The 17,733-nt window shown below is 46.9% G+C and overlaps 1 protein-coding gene across 1 annotated transcript in view; it reads right to left on the bottom strand.

Annotated features, from left to right (window-relative positions):
* Positions 1-17,733, bottom strand: part of elp3 (elongator acetyltransferase complex subunit 3) — a 44,202-nt gene that overhangs the window by 4,346 nt on the left and 22,123 nt on the right. The window contains exons 8-10 of the mRNA XM_063222239.1: positions 17,550-17,711; positions 16,946-17,072; positions 2,333-2,575 (exon numbers count right to left, since the gene is read on the bottom strand). Of these exons, the coding sequence (XP_063078309.1) occupies positions 2,333-2,575; positions 16,946-17,072; positions 17,550-17,711 (532 nt within the window). The remainder of the gene's footprint in view (positions 1-2,332; positions 2,576-16,945; positions 17,073-17,549; positions 17,712-17,733) is intronic.

Genomic DNA, 17,733 nt, shown 5'->3' with positions numbered 1-17,733 from the left:
ATTTGAAGTCAATAGGTCGAGGGGTGTAAAGAGGAAAAACTCTTCAGTGAAATGATTCGGTAACTAGACAACTAAGGACAACTACAACAAACTGAACTGATGATTTGACGCTATGTATCCCTTGTATGAGTGTTCCCCTTTTGTCTTGCGTACCCTGGGATTTGTGTGAGGCCAAGTCACATGGAGTGCTGATCTAAATGTCGTTTTTTAGTTCAAACTCATAACTTTTCTTTTCTTTTTTCTTTTCTCTTCTTTTACTCTGTTTTTCTTTTAGTATTAGTCTTTTTCTTTATTCTCTGTATTTTGTCTCTTTGGGTTTCCCCGCGACAAGCAGCCAAGAGCGGCTTTTTGGGGTTTTTTACCTTTCAATATCAATGTTAAAAATAATGATCTGTACATATTTCCTGAAAAGATATTGAATAAAAAAGTATCCTATCCTATCCTATCCTACCCTCCAAACCTTTTGGTCATGCCATAAGTACCCCTTCTCTCACGCCTCTGCATGCCATGAGTACCCCTTCACTCACACCTCTGTATGTCTTCCCCTCATAAGGAGCTGATTTACAGAAATGGTGGAGTGTTGCTTTAAATCCCCTCAGCAACACGACAGTGTCTGCTGCAAATAAACTTTAACCTCTTACTGCAGCAGGGGTCGCCGGCGACCCTATTCACTTGCTGAACATGCTTAACTACATCATAACAACATTGCTGTGACATTACAGAGAGCCATAGTGCTGCGCTAAGGGGTTAATGACACTTCAGAAGACTTTAGGACCAAATAGACTTTAGGTCCCCTTACTTCTTTCCCTCCGCTGCAAATAAACTTGGAATGGAACCAAAAAGAGACAAGGCAGTGCTTCACTGAGTTACTTATTCAAGTCTAGTAAAAAAGGATGCTCAACAAAAAACTTGGGTGTCCAAACAGCCATGAAAAGATTAAAAAAAAAGAAACTTTTGAGGCATTCCTTACCCAAGTTAAAACGCCTTTATTAAACTCTGGCTACTTAAAAAAAAAACAAAAAAACTTAAATGACACTTTAAGACTTTAGCAGCAATTAGACTTTAGTGCCTCCTCCACCAGAGATGTCAAACTCAGGCCCGGGGGCCAAATCTGGCCCGCAGGGTCACTTTATTTTACCCCATGGGCAGAGGACAATCTAACATTTACCACTCATACAGTAGAATATGTATGTGAGTGTTTCTGTAATTTGCCTTTGAGTATTAACTGCCTGCATATACAATTTTAGCCCATAAAAAAGAAGATACAGAGCTCATCCCAGATGTTAATTTTGGCTCCCTGTGAGACCCCCTGTGAGACCCCCTGTGAGACCCCCTGTGAGACCCCCTGTGAGACCCCTGTGAATGTGAATTTGACACCCCTGCTGCCCAACACCTCTCCTCTTCCTCCGCTGCTAATGGACTGCACACCGTTAATTCAGAACAAGAGGCATTTGAGGCCTTCCTTACTAAAGCTAAAAAGCCTTTATTAAACTCTGGCTACATTTCTTTTTAAAACATTAATGACACTTTAGACTTTAGGCCCAATTAGACTTCAGTTCCCCCTACACTACTACTTTACCACTGCAGTTAATGGACTCAGAGAGTACAGACCTCCGCCAAGGAAGCGGTTTGATGAAACATTTGACCACGTTACACCCTATTCCCCCCCCTTTTTTGCCTTCTTTTTGTGGAGTTAGAAATTGGAACGTCAAAATTCGCCCCGGCCCACAATGGTAAAGAATCTTTTTTTTTAAAATCCTGGATCCAGATAGTGATCCGCATCACCACCAAAATGTAAACACTTGTTCTTTTTGTCATTTCCAATAACTAAACATTTCACCCAAATCCGTTCATAATTTTTTGAGTCTCACCCTGCTGACAGACAAACAAACAGTCAGACAAACCAACACGAGGTAATCAAATAAAATGTCCTGTACGGAACTCTGTACGCGGTAGACGCGTGTCCATGGCGACAGGAGGATGTGAGGCCTTTTGAGGCACTCCTTACTCTAGTTCCCCTGACACTACTACTTCACCTCTCCTGGTTAACTAACGGATAAATAAAATAAAATAAAATAAAATAAGGACGAGGATGTGGGCCACGATCAAGCCTCTGATACTTCAACACTTTATATAACATACTTCTTGTGTTGAGCGTTTTCCTAACCTCCCAGTTAATTCCTCTCACCAAGTGATTATACTGAATAGGTGTTTCCTTGTCTACAGTCGGCGTGTGCCCCTTACACTACTACTACACTGCTGCCGAGTACGCACCTCTGCACTCTGTAGACGAGGATGCAGGTCACGACCAAGCCTCTGATACTTAACTAACACTGTTTATAACATATTTCATAACATAATTCGTAAGACCCTGTACGCACCTCTGTACTCTGTAGACGCGTGTCCAGGGGGGCACGAGGGCCAGGATGCGGGCCACAAGGTCCACCAGGGCGCTGGGCGAGTAACTCTTGTAGCGGCCCGTCTTCCACAGCTCATACAGACCCGTACCGCGGATCACCAGCGTCGGGTAGAGCTTCAGGCCATCAGGACGGAACGCAGGGTTCTCAAAGAACTCCTGCAGTGAAGAGAGGGAGGGAGGGAGAGGGGGGGAGAGAGAGAGAGAGAGAGAGAGAGAGAGAGAGAGAGAGAGAGAGAGAGAGAGAGAGAGAGAGAGAGAGAGAGAGAGAGAGAGAGGGGGGATAACAGAGAAGAAGAAAAAGGAATTTAAGGTGTCTGTCAGCTTACATGAATACACACACACAAAAAAATACACAGAGACCTAATACACATTAAAGTAAACATATAGCACACACTTGAGTAAAACAATCATCCTTACAGCAGTTCACACACACGCACACACGCACACACACACACGCACACACACACACACACACACACACACACACACACACACACACACACACACACACACACACACACGCACACACACACACGCACACACACACACACACGTAAAAAGTCCTGGTGCTCTGAATGTTGTGACTTTGTGAATATTGTTGTGAAAAGGTGAACATTTGGATTTGTTGGAGTCAAAACAAACATGACAAACCGATTTCAGTTCAAAACTAGAATAAAACTAAACTGGCTTTAGGTACCTCTCAACTGATAAAAAGATACCAGCATTCAAAAAGTCATTGAACCTGAATCAAAACAACATTTCAAAACAACAGAACAAAAACCAAACGCTTAGGGTATGGGGGCCTAAAATGGCTGATGAAATGGTAGAGCGATATACAGAGGAGATGATATCACCAAGCTGTTTTCTCTTCTCAAGATCAGATGAGAGGGACTTGAGGAGAGCAAGAGAACGTGAGGAATTTGAGATGCTTTCACAAACTGATGGCTACTGAAAAGGCGAGGTACATACACACATTAAAAACGTATCAAAGTGTCAAAAAAACCAAAACATTTGCCACTTTGACACATGTACAATATCAGCACGTTTCTGCAAGCTTGGTGTGTTGGACTAGGCATGGTACATGTCAATGCAGTTTCTCTCTCCCTGTCAGAATTCTCCTTCTGGGTCTCTAAAACATCTGCTGGCTAACACCCTCCCCCCCCCGCCCCCCCCCCCCCCCGTCCCCCCCCCACCCCCCCCCCCCCCCCCGCCCCCCCCCCACCCCCCCCCCTGCTAACACACACACCCCCTAGCGCAACTGCTGCTTTACGCACAATAAACCCCAAACCCATTGTGTTTCCATGGTTACAGAACCCCCATGCACCTCTCTCTCTCTCTCTCTCTCTCCCCCGTCACCCCCATTTGTAGCATCACACACCCTCCTCTCGGGGTGACATGAGAGGACATGCGTTGTGATCGCGTTGACATTGTGCTGCCTGTGACACGGTGTGTGTGTGTGTGTGTGTGTGTGTGTGTGTGTGTGTGTGTGTGTGTGTGTGTGTGTGTGTGTGTGTGTGTGTGTGTGTGTGTGTGATCGCGTTGACATTGTGCTGCCTGTGACACGGTGTGTGTGTGTGTGTGTGTGTGTGTAGGCCTGTCACGATAACAATTTTTGCCAGACGATAACGATAACAGGAAATTATTGCGATAATCGATAATATTGTCTCTCTCGCCATTTTCAAACAATATAATGTGCAATAAAAAACACTGCTATGCGGCCTCCTTCTTGAAACATTGAATTTAACATTTGGGCCAGCACCCTCAGAGGTTTAAATAGGCCTAATTAAGATTGACGCCTGCTCCAAGAAGAAATGTGTCAAACAATATAATGACGTAAAAATGCAATAAAAATGTGCCTACACCCCTTCACATTTGTAAAGCATCACGGCGGGATGTATATATGTGTTTTTAATTACATCCTCATGGAGCACAATAGGCTCTAAATAGGCTTTTTTGTATTTATTATTAGGGTAAGTTATAGTCTTACTTTAATATTTTCTGTTATTTATCTTTCTCAAGCACACTGAATGGCTTATAGGCCTATCCATGGGGTGATGTAAAATAACCTACTGGTGGGGTATTGTTAATTCACAAATTATTACTTAGACAGCTTATTTCACCAAAATGCACGTTGTTACTAGCTAATTGTCAGTCAAAACCCAAATCAGCCCTATTAAAGGCATTTCAACATCAGCAAAAAGCAAAAGAGCATGAACAGATGCTCTCTCTCTCGCTCTCTCCCTCCCCGATACCCTCGACTGGAACAAGTTGCAATTCTGGGCACTTTAAAGTCCTTTATGAACGCCCATACATTGATTCTTATGAGTTATGAGTCGCCATGCCTCTGTTTTCCCCTGTAGCGCGCTCAACCGTTCACATTCTCCTGGTGTGACTGTTAATCCACAAATCTTATCTTCATTATTTGCTTGCGGACTGCCTACTCATATTGTTAGGTCTAAATAAACAAGGGATATAGCGAAAATCACAAAAAGAACAGACAACGAACGTCGGGGTAGGAGGCGCATTGAAATAATAGGGGAAACTCGGCGAGGTTTAAAATAACAGCCTCAGAGCAAGTTTGTCGCGACGGTACCACTATTTCATGTTTGCACAAACACGTCTTCGTCGTGGATATTGGGTTGCTGCGCATGTTTCAAAATGAACATTTGCCTCCGTGTTGGAGCTGTTCATTCCCCTCTCTGAGGAACGTTGCAGATGCGCTGACTGAGACTGGAAGAATATAGCGCTGATTCTTTGTCAAGGCTTATAAGCGACGCGCGAACACCAACGTTCTATTTCAAAGACGCAAGTAGCCAGATCAATGCACCTTTTTCAACCAGAACTAGCACTGAAACTTAAAATTACACCAACATTTAAGCGTCATTGCGCTGCGTTGGGCTATAACGCGCCATCAGTAGTCTTACGGCTACGGTAGAGAAAGGGAGAGAGGGGAAACAAAACACCACGCAAATAACTTATCGTTACTTATCGGGGCCAGAAAAGTGATCGTCCTTGTAAAAAGTTACCGTCCGATTTATTGACTTATCGGATATCGTGACAGGCTTATGTGTGTGTGTGTGTGTGTGTGTGTGTGTGTGTGTGTGTGTGTGTGTGTGTGTGTGTGTGTGTGTGTGTGTGTGTGTGTGTGTGTGTGTGTGTGTGTGTGTGTTGACATTGTGCTGCCCGTCTGGGCTGCACGAGTGACTGCGGCGCCGGTGACATGCCATCACATCATCGCTATCGACCGCGACCACAGCCAATCACAGAGGACGTCACGTCCTGATGACGTCAACGAGACGCCAACGACACACTGCACCGCACCGCGCCGCGCACACTCGACAATCTAGAAAGTTCTGCACTTCTCAACGTGAGGGTGAATGGTCAATGGTCAATATTCAATGTCGGGAAATTATGCAGTTGCCCAAATGATACGTGAGCTGTAATGAGTCATATGGTGATCATGGTTCTTTCCTTCTTTCTTTATTTCTTTCTTTCTGTCTTTCTTTGGGGGGTGGGGGCCTTAAAGTGATACTGTCCCATTTTTGGAAATAAGCTTATTTTACACCTCCCCTTGAGTTAAATAATAGGCCTTTACCGTTCTCCTGTACTTCCAACCGTTTTGTAGTTATGGCAGTGCACATTTCACCTCCAAGCTAACAGTTAACATTGAGTCCTATGAGACCAGTTAGCCGCGAACTGGTCTCATAGGACTCAATGTTAACTGCTAGCATGGAGGTAAAATTTGCACTGCCATACCCAGTGAATGGTTGAAAGTACAGAACAATGGTAAAACCCTATTATTTAACTCAAGGGGAGGTGTAAAATAAGCTTATTTCAAAAAATGGGACAGTATCACTTTAAGGACAGTCAGGACAGGCCGTGCCGTGGCTGTAACGGTGGGGCACTGTGCTGCTACTCTGGTCGAGTTCAGCCCGGGTCATTTGCCGATCCCTCTCCACTCGCCTCCCGTCTATCCTACCATGTCCCATCACAACATTGGGACGACCCCATGTGCCATCTCCAGGCCGTGGCATGTTAGTGCACAGCAGAGCCATGGCCTGATTAGGCTAATTGTAATTACCTCCACCTGCGGGCAGGTGTAGGCTTTAAAAGCCATCCTCTCACTCTCTCTCATTAGGCACTCTGACCTCAACCTCACCACTGGCTCTTTCTTGCTCTCCTCACTTCTATACCCTCACTCTTTTGATTCTTTCTTTACAGCTCACATATTGATACTGACGCACACATTGCATACATCATTCACTCTCACACACCCGTTCATTCATTCCCCTAGACACCTGTTTCATTGATTATTGTGGTTCAATAAAAATATCATTGAACTTTGAATCTTTGTGTGGTCTCCTCTTCATGTTGCGCCCTCAAAACGAGCTGGGGTCGTAACAAAATAAAGACCAAAAAAAGAAAAAGGACTGTTGGGACAGTTTGGGAAGAGACAGGAAAGTAAATAGAACAGAGGCATGGGGGAGGACCATTGAAACACCTCAGGCTGGAATTGAACCCGAGTCTCCGGCGTAGCAGTCGGTGCCCTAGCCGTTTGAGCAACAGCTGGTGATTACTTTTCTATAGTACTGACGGTTGTGGAGATGCTGCTAGCTGAGGCCAAGGTGTTATAATACCGTCTCGATGGCCATACCATAACGATTCTGACCCGAGATCATGTCCCGATCCTTGTACACCTATCCTACTACATCCATCTGACTCACCCCACTACGTAGTTTCCCGTCTGTCTGCCCGTCCTATATGAATAATAATGGGGGAAAAGCCTAGAAAATGTCTTTAAAGCTGCCTGATGAATAAAGCAAATAAATCCAGTCAATATTGTCATGAATGCTGAATGTCTCAGTCAAGGGCTCCCTCTGCCTTTAGATTCAAGATTCAAGATTTTTATTTGTCACGTTCCTTGTGCAAGCACAATTGGCAGTGAAATGGGGATTGCAACTGCTCTGTGCTGTGTTGAATGGTAAAAAATAAAAATAATAAAATAAAATAAAAAATAATTAAAAATAGTTATTGTCTTAGTTCAAAAAGCGGATGGCTTGAGGGAAAAAACTCTTACGCAGTCTCTCTGTTCTACATCTTATGGAACGTAGTCGTTTCCCTGAGGGCAGCCTTTCGAATATGGAGTGACTAGGATGGAATGTGTCTTTCATAATCCTTTGTGCTCGTGTCGTTGCCCTTCTTGCATATATATCTTGCAGAGCCCTGGAAGGATGGCGCCAGTGATTTTTTCTACAGCATGCACTACTCTGTGCAGTGCTATCTTGTCCTGAGCTGTGCAGTTGCCATACCACGTTGTAATGCTTCCTGTAATTACTGACTCAATTGTGGCAGAATAGAAGGACTTCTGCATGTCTGATGGAATTCTAAACTTCCTTAGCCTCCTGAGGTGGTACAGACGCTGCCTGGCCTTTTTCACTACGGTGGTGATGTGAGGTGACCAAGACAGATCTTCAGAAATGTTGACGCCAAGATACTTGAAACAGCTCACTCTTTCCACAGGGGGACCAAAGATTTCCAGTTGAGCATAGTTCTGATCTTTCCTCATATGAATGAAGTGAAATATGTAGTGAAATATGAAGTGAAATATGAAGTGCACTTCTCAGGTATATCCACCATTTTTGACTTTTTGCATTTTAATACTGGAATTGACTGTTAAGAGGTCCCATCATCTATGTGTGAATTCTTGCCATTCAAATGTTTTGAGAACATACTTTAAAACCTCAATAAAAATTGCATTTTCCTGGCATTTCAATGGGCCCCCTTAGGCAAAAATGTCAATTTCCCAACATTCTATAAAATGGATATATCTCATTTTGGAAAAGACATGCCCCTTTAGGCAGACGTGCACTGGTCGCGGTAATGTGCAGGTATTCTTGTAGAAACCTATTATGTTGGCATATCTCTATACTTAAAGAATCTCTGGTAATATGTACTTATTCGATATTCGTGTACCTTGTTGAAAATCCATCACAACAGCAGACAGCCTCGACGAGCCTCGTGTTTGCGGAGGTGTGTGTGTGTGTGGGCCAGCTTGGTCTTTGTGTGTGTGTGTGTGTGTGTGTGTGTGTGTGTGTGTGTGTGTGTGTGTGTGTGTGTGTGTGTGTGTGTGTGTGTGTGTGTGTGTGTGTGTGTACGTGTGTATTTGCGAGGGTGTGGGCCCGCCGGCACGGAGTGTGTGTGTGTGTACGTGCATGTGTGCGTGCGTGCGGTGTCCAGATAAGTGAGTGTCAGGGCTCCAGACTCTTTAATGGATTTCTGCTATCAGCTGTCTCCTCTTCGCCTCCTCACAGATGGACAACTCCACCTCCACCCCAAACAACCACCTCCACCCCAAAACCCTGTCACCTCCACCCCAAACAACCACCTCCACCCCAAAACCCTGTCACCTCCACCCCAAAAAAACTCCACCTCCATCCAAAAACTGCTGTATGCCAAAACAACCACCCCAACCTCCAGACAACAACCCAATGCACCCCAAAACCCCAAACCCCAACCTCCAGACAACAACCCAATGCACCCCAAAACCACCTCCACCTCCACCCGTCACCTCCACCTCCACCTCCACCTCCACCTCCACCTCCACCTCCACCCCAACACCTCCACCTCCACCTCCACCTCCACCTCCACCTCCACCCGTCACCTCCACCAGGCCTCCACCTCCACCTCCACCAGGCCTCCACCTCCACCTCCACCTCCACCAGGCCTCCACCTCCACCTCCACCTCCACCAGGCCTCCACCTCCACCTCCACCTCCACCGCCACCTCCACCTCCACCTCCACCTCCACCTCCACCTCCACCTCCACCTCGCCTCCACCTCCACCTCCACCCCTTTACTCATGGGGGTGACACAGACCCCATAGCAGACAGAAAGAGGAGGAACACGCGAGAGAGAGAGAGAGAGAGAGAGAGAGAGAGAGAGAGAGAGGGAGGGAGAGAGAGAGAGAGAGAGGGAGAGAGAGAGGGAGGGAGAGAGAAAGGGAGAGGAGAGAGAGAGAGAGAGAGAGAGAGAGAGAGAGGGAGGGAGAGAGAGAGAGAGGAGAGAGAAGGAGAGAGAAGGAGGGAGAGAGAGAAAGAGAAGAGAGAGGGAGAGAGAGAGAGAGAGAGAGAGAGAGAGAGAGAGAGAGGGAGGGAGAGAGGGAGGGAGAGAGAGGGAGGGAGGAAGAGAGAGAGGGAGGGAGAGAAGAGAGGAAAAGAAAAGAAGAGAGATAGAATGAGAAGAGGGGAGAGTGCAGGGCAAGACAACACCAAACTCCAAGAGAGTTCAAGAGCAAAGAGAGTTGAGAACGTAATCAGGACGTAAGCAGGGATTACGCAAATGTGTGAAACAGACACCGACAAAATGAGGAGAGCGCAAGAAAGGCGATTATGTAAAACCAAAACAGTGCAGAAAATAAACACGCAAGCAGGCAAGCACGCAAGCACGTCGCACGCACACACACAGAGGAAGGAGGTTGAGCAAGAGTAAGGTGAAGGAAAGTGATTATGTTTTCTCTCTTTCATGTTTCTACTTCTTACATAAACACACAGAGGAGGGATGGAGAGGAAGAAGAAGGGAAGACGTAGAGAGGAAAGGAGGAAGAAGGGGTGGACCAAGGAAGAGGGGAAAGAAAGAAAATGAGGAACGGATTGAGTGGGGACGTGAAAGAAGGATGAGAAGGAAGGATGAGAGGGAGGGGTGAGGAAGAGAGGAGAGGGAGAGGAGAGGAGAGGAGAGGAGAGGAGAGGAGGATAGAGGAAAGGAGAGGAGAGGAAGAGAGGATAGGGGAGCGGAGGAGAGGAGAGGAGAGGAGAGGAGAGGAGGATAGAGGAAAGGGGAGGAGAGAAGATGAGCGGTGATGAGAGGAGAGGAGAGGAGTGGAGAGGAAGAGAGGAGGGAGAGGAAGAGAGAGAGGAGAGGAGAGGAGAGGAGAGGGGAAGAGTGGAGAGGAGAGGGGAAGAGTGGAGAGGAGAGGAGAGGAGAGGGGAAGAGTGGAGAGGAAGAGAGGAGAGGAGAGGGGAAGAGTGGAGATGAGGAGAGGAGAGGGGATGAGTGGAGAGGAGAGGGGAAGAGTGGAGGAGAGGAGAGGAGAGGAGAGGAGAGGAGAGGAGAGGAGAGTGTGACGGAGGTGTGCTGTGTGGATACCTGCCGACTGGAGTCTCAGAGAGGTAAGACGTCTATGAACCTGAGACACATTAGCAGGCAGGGGGCTCACACTGCTAACCCAGAGGAGAGGAGAGGAGAGGAGAGAAGAGAAGAGAAGAGAAGAGAAGAGAAGAGAAGAGAAGAGAAGAGAAGAGAAGAGAAGAGAAGAGAAGAGAAGAGAAGAGAAGAGAAGAGGAGAGAAGAGAAGAGAAGAGAAGAGAAGAGAAGAGAGGAGAGGAGAGGAGAGGAGAGGAGAGGAGGAGCCAGCCACACATCAGCCTCTCCACAGAAGAGAAGAGAAGAGAAGAGAAGAGAAGAGAAGACAAGAGAAGACAAGAGAAGACAAGAGAACAGAACAGAAGAGAAGAGAAGAGAAGAGAAGAGAAGAGAGGAGAGGAGAGGAGAAGAGAGGAGAGGAGAAAAGAAGAGGAGAGGAGAGGAGGAGCCAGCCACACATCAGCCTCTGCATGAGAGGAGAGCAGAGATCAGCTGCATGGCCACACTAGAGATCAGCTGCACTAGAGATCAGCTGCATGGCCACACTAGAGATCAGCTGCATGGCCACACTAGAGATCAGCTGCATGGCCACTAGAGATCAGCTGCATGGCCACACTAGAGATCAGCTGCACTAGAGATCAGCTGCATGGCCACACTAGAGATCAGCTGCACTAGAGATCAGCCACACTAGAGATCAGCTGCATGGCCACTAGAGATCAGCTGCATGGCCACTAGAGATCAGCTGCACTAGAGATCAGCTGCATGGCCACACTAGAGATCAGCTGCATGGCCACACTAGAGATCAGCTGCATGGCCACTAGAGATCAGCTACACTAGAGATCAGCTGCATGGCCACTAGAGATCAGCTGCATGGCCACACTAGAGATCAGCTGCATGGCCACTAGAGATCAGCCACACTAGAGATCAGCTGCATGGCCACTAGAGATCAGCTGCATGGCCACACTAGAGATCAGCTGCATGGCCACACTAGAGATCAGCTGCATGGCCACACTAGAGATCAGCTGCATGGCCACTAGAGATCAGCTGCACTAGAGATCAGCTGCACTAGAGATCAGCTGCACTAGAGATCAGCTGCATGGCCACTAGAGATCAGCTGCATGGCCACTAGAGATCAGCTGCATGGCCACACTACAGATCAGCTGCATGGCCACACTAGAGATCAGCTGCACTAGAGATCAGCTGCATGGCCACACTAGAGATCAGCTGCACTAGAGATCAGCTGCACGGCCACACTAGAGATCAGCTGCATGACCAGATTATAAAGTTAAAAAGTTAACACTCTTTCCAACATTTTTATTCAGACATGTTTGGCATTTCTATGGAACATACGAACAGCAATGCTCTTTGGTATATAGAAATCTAGCCAGATATGTAACGGTATGCCTATAAACCTCCGATGGTCTTGAATTAAAAAGAAAGCCAGACAGGACTTATCCAAAGGGAGAGGGATTAATCCTGGGTCTTGATGGACAAGCATTAATTTCCCTCCACCAGGAGCTTACTGCTTATCTTCCCCCACCTGGGCCGTAAGCACATCACCACTAATCACCACAACACCTCAATTAATTACAAGTTAAGTCTAGTAGCCTCCACGGATAAACACACACACACGCAGTCAGATTCTGACGGAAAATTTTGCAAACTAACTGTAAGCAGAAATGATCTTATCTCCAGAAATGCTGGCTCGGAAAAAGGCTTCAGTGCTTTGGAAGAAGAAATCTTTCAAAAGAAAAAAAAAAAATCAAAGAAGCTATGTCAAATGTTGTTGATATTAAATTCTACCAATCCAACAAGGAAAGCCGTCAACAGAAAACTACTGCCCCTGTCAGCTGTGTTCTACTGCCCCTGTCAGCTGTGTTCTACTGCCCCTGTCAGCTGTGTTCTACTGCCCCTGTCAGCTGTGTTCTACTGTGTTCTACTGCCCCTGTCAGCTGTGTTCTACTGCCCCTGTCCTCATCTCCCCTATGTGACACATACATGTCAAGTAAAGATGTGAAGCCCCGCCCACCCGGCACAACAGTGTTCCACTCTCAAGCGCCCATTATGGTTGTCAACGGCGACACCAGGGGGTGGGGGGTGTTCCACGGTGGCAGCTGATAGCGGAGTAGGTGCCGGATGATGATGAGTGAGGTGACAGAAAGGCAGTGGTGGAGAGCAGACTGGCATGATGAGGGTAGAGGAGGTGGAGGGCATGGTGGCATCGTGTCTGAATAGCGGCTGGTGTGGTGGGGGTAGTAGAGGTGGTGTGTGGTGATGGTATATGGTGGGAGGTGGCAATGGCTCGGGTGGCAGCCAGGGAGATAGAGTAGTGGTGTGGAGGGGAAGAGAGGGGTGGCAGAGGGAAGGGTGGCAGCCAGGGAGATAGAGTAGTGGTGTGGAGGGGAAGAGAGGGGTGGCAGAGGGAAGGGTGGATGACAGGGAGATAGGGTAGTGGTGTGGAGGGGAAGAGAAGGGTGGCAGAGAGAGGGGGGGCAGAGAGATAGAGTAGTGGTGTGGAGGGGAAGAGAGGGGTGGCAGAGAGAGGGGTGGATGACAGAGGGAAGGGTGGATGACAGGGTACTTGAGCAGCAGTGTGTGTGTGTGGCAGGGCAGGGTGTGGAGGGAGAGAGAGAGAGAGAGAGAGGGAGAGATGGCATGATGTGGAGAGAGAGTAGTGGCAGCCAGGGAGAGAGGGAAAGAGAGTGGTGGCAGGGAGAGAGGGAAAGAGAGGTATGGCAGGGAGAGAGGGAAAGAGAGTGGTGACAGGGTGCTTGAGCAGCAGTGTTTGAACAGAAGGGGGTGTTTGAATTGCATGACAGGGGGTCTGAATAGGACCAGTCAAGCGGCGACAACTACTGATTGGGATTATCGCTCTCTCGTTCTCCGTCTCTCTCCATCTCTTAATGTGTGTGTGTGTGTGTGTCTCTCTCTCTCTCCGTCTCTCTCTCTCTCAATGTGTGTCTCTCCCTCTCTCCGTCCATCTCTCTCTCTCTCTCTTAATGTGTGTGTGTGTCTCTCTCTCTCTCTCCGTCTCTCTCTCTCTCTCTCTCTCTCTCTTAATGTGTGTGTGTCTCTCTCTCTCTCCGTCTCTCTCTCTTCATCTCTCATCCTCTCTATGCGTCTTTTTCCTTCTCTCTCTCTACATCTCTCCCCCCCCCTCTCTCTATCCCTCTCTACATCCCCCCCCCCTCTCTCCCTCCCCCCCCCTCTCTCTATCCCTCTATCTTAATGGCGTTGTGTGTATTAAAGGGCCCCCAGTGTAATAAAAGGACAATTCAATTCCTGATAATGGAGACGACTGCGCTGCATAGGGGGTCAATGGAGATGAGGCGTGTGTGTGTGTGTGTGTACGTGTGTGTGTGTGTGTGTGTGTGTGTGTGTGTGTGTGTGTGTGTGTATGTGTACGTGTACGTGTACGTGTGCGTGTACGTGCGAATGTGTGTGTGTGTGTGTGTGTGTGTGTGTGTGTGTGTGTGTGTGTGTGTGTGTGTGTGTGTGTGTGTGTGTGTGTGTGTATGTGTATGAGAGTTAAAAGGGAGGTAAGGCGATGCTTTGCACTCATTATATGAAATAAAAATCTCCATGGTGACCTAAGCTGCAGCTGCATACACACACTACATAAGCCAACAAGCTCAATGGCAGCTCACACACACACACACAACTGCAGTACAACACAGGATCACTGACAATTTCTCTCTCTCACACACACACACACACACACACACACACACACACACACACACACACACCACTTACCACTACACACCACTTAATCCTGATTCCCCCATTCAATCATCATCACACCACACCACTCTATTGTATTGCCAATCATCATCACACCACACCACTGTATTGTATTGCCAATCATCATCACATCACACCACTGCACTGCCAATCAGTCACCTTTGATGGCCTCCTCTCCTCCCATCTCCTCAGACGGGAATGTTCTAGAACTTCTGGAAGACGAGACGAGGTCAAAAATTGACCTCAACTTCGGCCAAGCCATACACCTCAGGAGTCTCACCCTCATCGTATTTTAGCGTAATGGTTTTTTGAACAAGCGGCGGCAGAGATTTTTTTTAGGAAGGGGAGATATGTCAGAATTGTTAGGTGTCCATATAAATCAACGGTGAAGATTTGTAACGCAAATATGGCGTCTACCCGCACGTCTCCCGCCTTTCTGGTAACAAGAGCCAATGTGCCTGCTGAGCTGCGTTGCCAGTGATCCAATCATCTGGCTGCATCGGCGCACGCGAAATTATGCGCATGCTCAGTTGTGAAAAGCCGTTGCTCTCGTGCCTTTATGGAACTACTGCGCCTGCGCTCTGTCAAAAAAACGTAAGAAAAGTGGCTTAAAAAGCTTATTTTGACTCGTATGACACAACCAAGTAGTCTAGATTGATTAGTTTTTCAGTAGTAGATTAGTAGTTCGTTTCAACCATATGGTTTTCACAACCGCTGGGTTCCCCTCCGTCCTATACTCAGTTTCCCCATTCATTTTTCCCATTGACTCTCACATCTGGTCTCACTAATTGTGAAATAGCAAGATGGCGGCGACTGTCCCGTCTCGATCTAAACTGTCTCTGCAAGCGCCCCCTTGACTTCATCCTGAGCCTGCAAACCCCACCCCCCCCCCACCCCCCAGTAAAGTAAAGCAATGTTTCTGATGCTTTACTTTTGCCAAGAACAGCGACATCAGGCGAATTTCTAGCTAAATTGTGCCTAAACCAAAACCATCCCTAAACCTAACCTGTCACAGGGCGTTGTGGAGCAGATACCTCATGAGTCAAATCTCCTCACTACTCCTGATACTCTTGACTCACTTCAGACAGAGAAGGAGAAGGAACAGGGGATGAGGAGAAGACCAAAGGTCAGTGTGTGTGTGTGTGTGTGTGTGTGTGTGTGTGTGTGTGTGTGTGTGTGTGTGTGTGTGTGTGTGTGTGTTACTCACTATAAACTAGGGGTGGTACGGTTCACAAATGTCACGGTTCGGTCCATATCACGGTTTCAAGGTCACGGTTTTCGGTTTTGTACGGTTCTGTTTTTTTTTTTTTTTTTTAAATAAAATGTATTATATAAAAATTTGAATGAAAATGTAAGCTTATCATGGGTATGTTGAATTTGACCAACTGAAAGAGGAAAGATATCAATAATTTTAACATGCTTCCATTTATTTCACAAAAAGGGAGAACTAAGTCCTAACTTTTAAGTTGACAAATATTCAAATATTACATGCTATAACACATTTGATGTGTAAAAATAAAACAGCTACACTCCTGTAGGTAATGGGACCATTAGGTCAGTGTAGTATGACTATTTTGGTTAATGACACACTGAGAACGAATTGGACTTTTATTTTGATACCGCTTTCTGCGAGTTTTGCGCTTATGAATCAGTTGCTTCCTATCATGAAACTGCCGGCCGTGAGAAGCATAGAAGTAAAATCAGAAGTCAAATTAAATTTTAAGTGAACAAGTGATAGGGTTATGTTATGTTAAAATGTGAAAGTTAAGGTAACAAATAATTTTAAAAGATCGTTTTTTTAGAAGTGTATGCACAAGAATGTTTCACAAAACTCCTGTGAAGCTGAGCCTTTCAAAACAGTCAAATTTTATTTTTGTTATAATGTTAAACATCAATGTTAACTAGGCAACAGCACAAAGTCCCCTTCCGTCCATCAGAGTTTAACTAGCTACATATAATTAGGCCTACAGTTGATTGCAGTTAAGGACAGCACAGTGAATCTGATGGATATGTTCAATTATCTCGCATTTTGCCGTCCGGAATCCCCATTCAATGCCACGTGGATATAGCCTACACTAGGCTACTGTAACGTAAGTCATAGTCTACTTTGTTCTGCTAATCTGTCATTGTTTGTAAATTCATGTTCATTTAATTTAAAATGGTCAGCATAAAGGCTGGGAACAGTCACTTGCGCTAACGTGGAGAGAGAGGGGGGAGAGGGTGACGCTGCTGACCGACCTGCACTTGCTTGTAGGCTAGGCCTACTGTCGCCTAGTCAGCTGGCGCATGCTGTTACATTATGTCTTTCAGTTGGATGATAGAAATCAGTCTTTCCACACTGAATATCCTACGTAGTCTTTGTGTTTTATGCTTGTAAAAGCAGTAGGATTTTAATAGCGTCGTCACTCTATTTTTTTTTTTTTTTTGAAACCGTGGGCACCGTGCGGTTGCCCACTACCCCGTTCCGTGACATGCAAACCGTACGGTCTCGGTTTGCAACGCAAACCGTACCATGCCTACTATAAACTGCTCCACGTCTCTCTCCATCCCCACGTTGGGCAGGTAGGTGTGTGTGTGTGTGTGTGTGTGTGTGTGTGTGTGTGTGTGTGTGTGTGTGTGTGTGTGTGTGTGTGTGACTCACTATAAACTGCTCCACGTCTCTCTCCATGCCCACGTTGGGCAGGTCGGGCATCATGTGTGAGACGACCTTGAAACCGGCGTCCTTAGCCAGCTGGAACGACTCGCACACCGCACGCACCGTGTGGCCCCTAGAACAGGAGAGAAGAGGATATGACATCACTATGACATCACCGCACGCACCGTGTGGCCCCTGGATATCACAACAGGATACACATATCGTTACCCTAACACACACACACATATACACACATATACACACACACACACATATACACACACACATATACACACACACACACACACACACATATACACACACACACACACACACACACACACACACACACACACACACACACACACACACACACACACACACACACACACACACACACACACACACACACACACCTCAGCTCACCTGTTGGTGTCTCGTGCTACGTCCTCGTAGACGCTCTGCACTCCGATCTCCAGGCGTGTGCAGCCGTAGCCCAACATGTCGCTCACACACACACACACACACACACACACACACACACACACACACACACACACACACACACACACACACACACACACACACACACACACACACCTCAGCTCACCTGTTGGTATCTCGTGCTACGTCCTCGTAGACGCTCTGCACTCCGATCTCCAGACGTGTGCAGCCGTAGCCCAACATGTCGCTCAGGTGTCTCTTCAGACAGTAGTCTGGACGCGTCTCTATGGTGATGCCCACACACTTGGTGTTGCTACGCTCAGAATACCTGTGGAGAACACACACACACA

The sequence above is a fragment of the Engraulis encrasicolus genome, chromosome 18 (assembly GCF_034702125.1).
Source record: "Engraulis encrasicolus isolate BLACKSEA-1 chromosome 18, IST_EnEncr_1.0, whole genome shotgun sequence".
In the NCBI taxonomy this organism is placed as follows: domain Eukaryota; kingdom Metazoa; phylum Chordata; class Actinopteri; order Clupeiformes; family Engraulidae; genus Engraulis; species Engraulis encrasicolus.
Note: the sequence above shows the minus strand (reverse complement) of the source record. Positions and strands in the feature narration are given on the sequence as shown.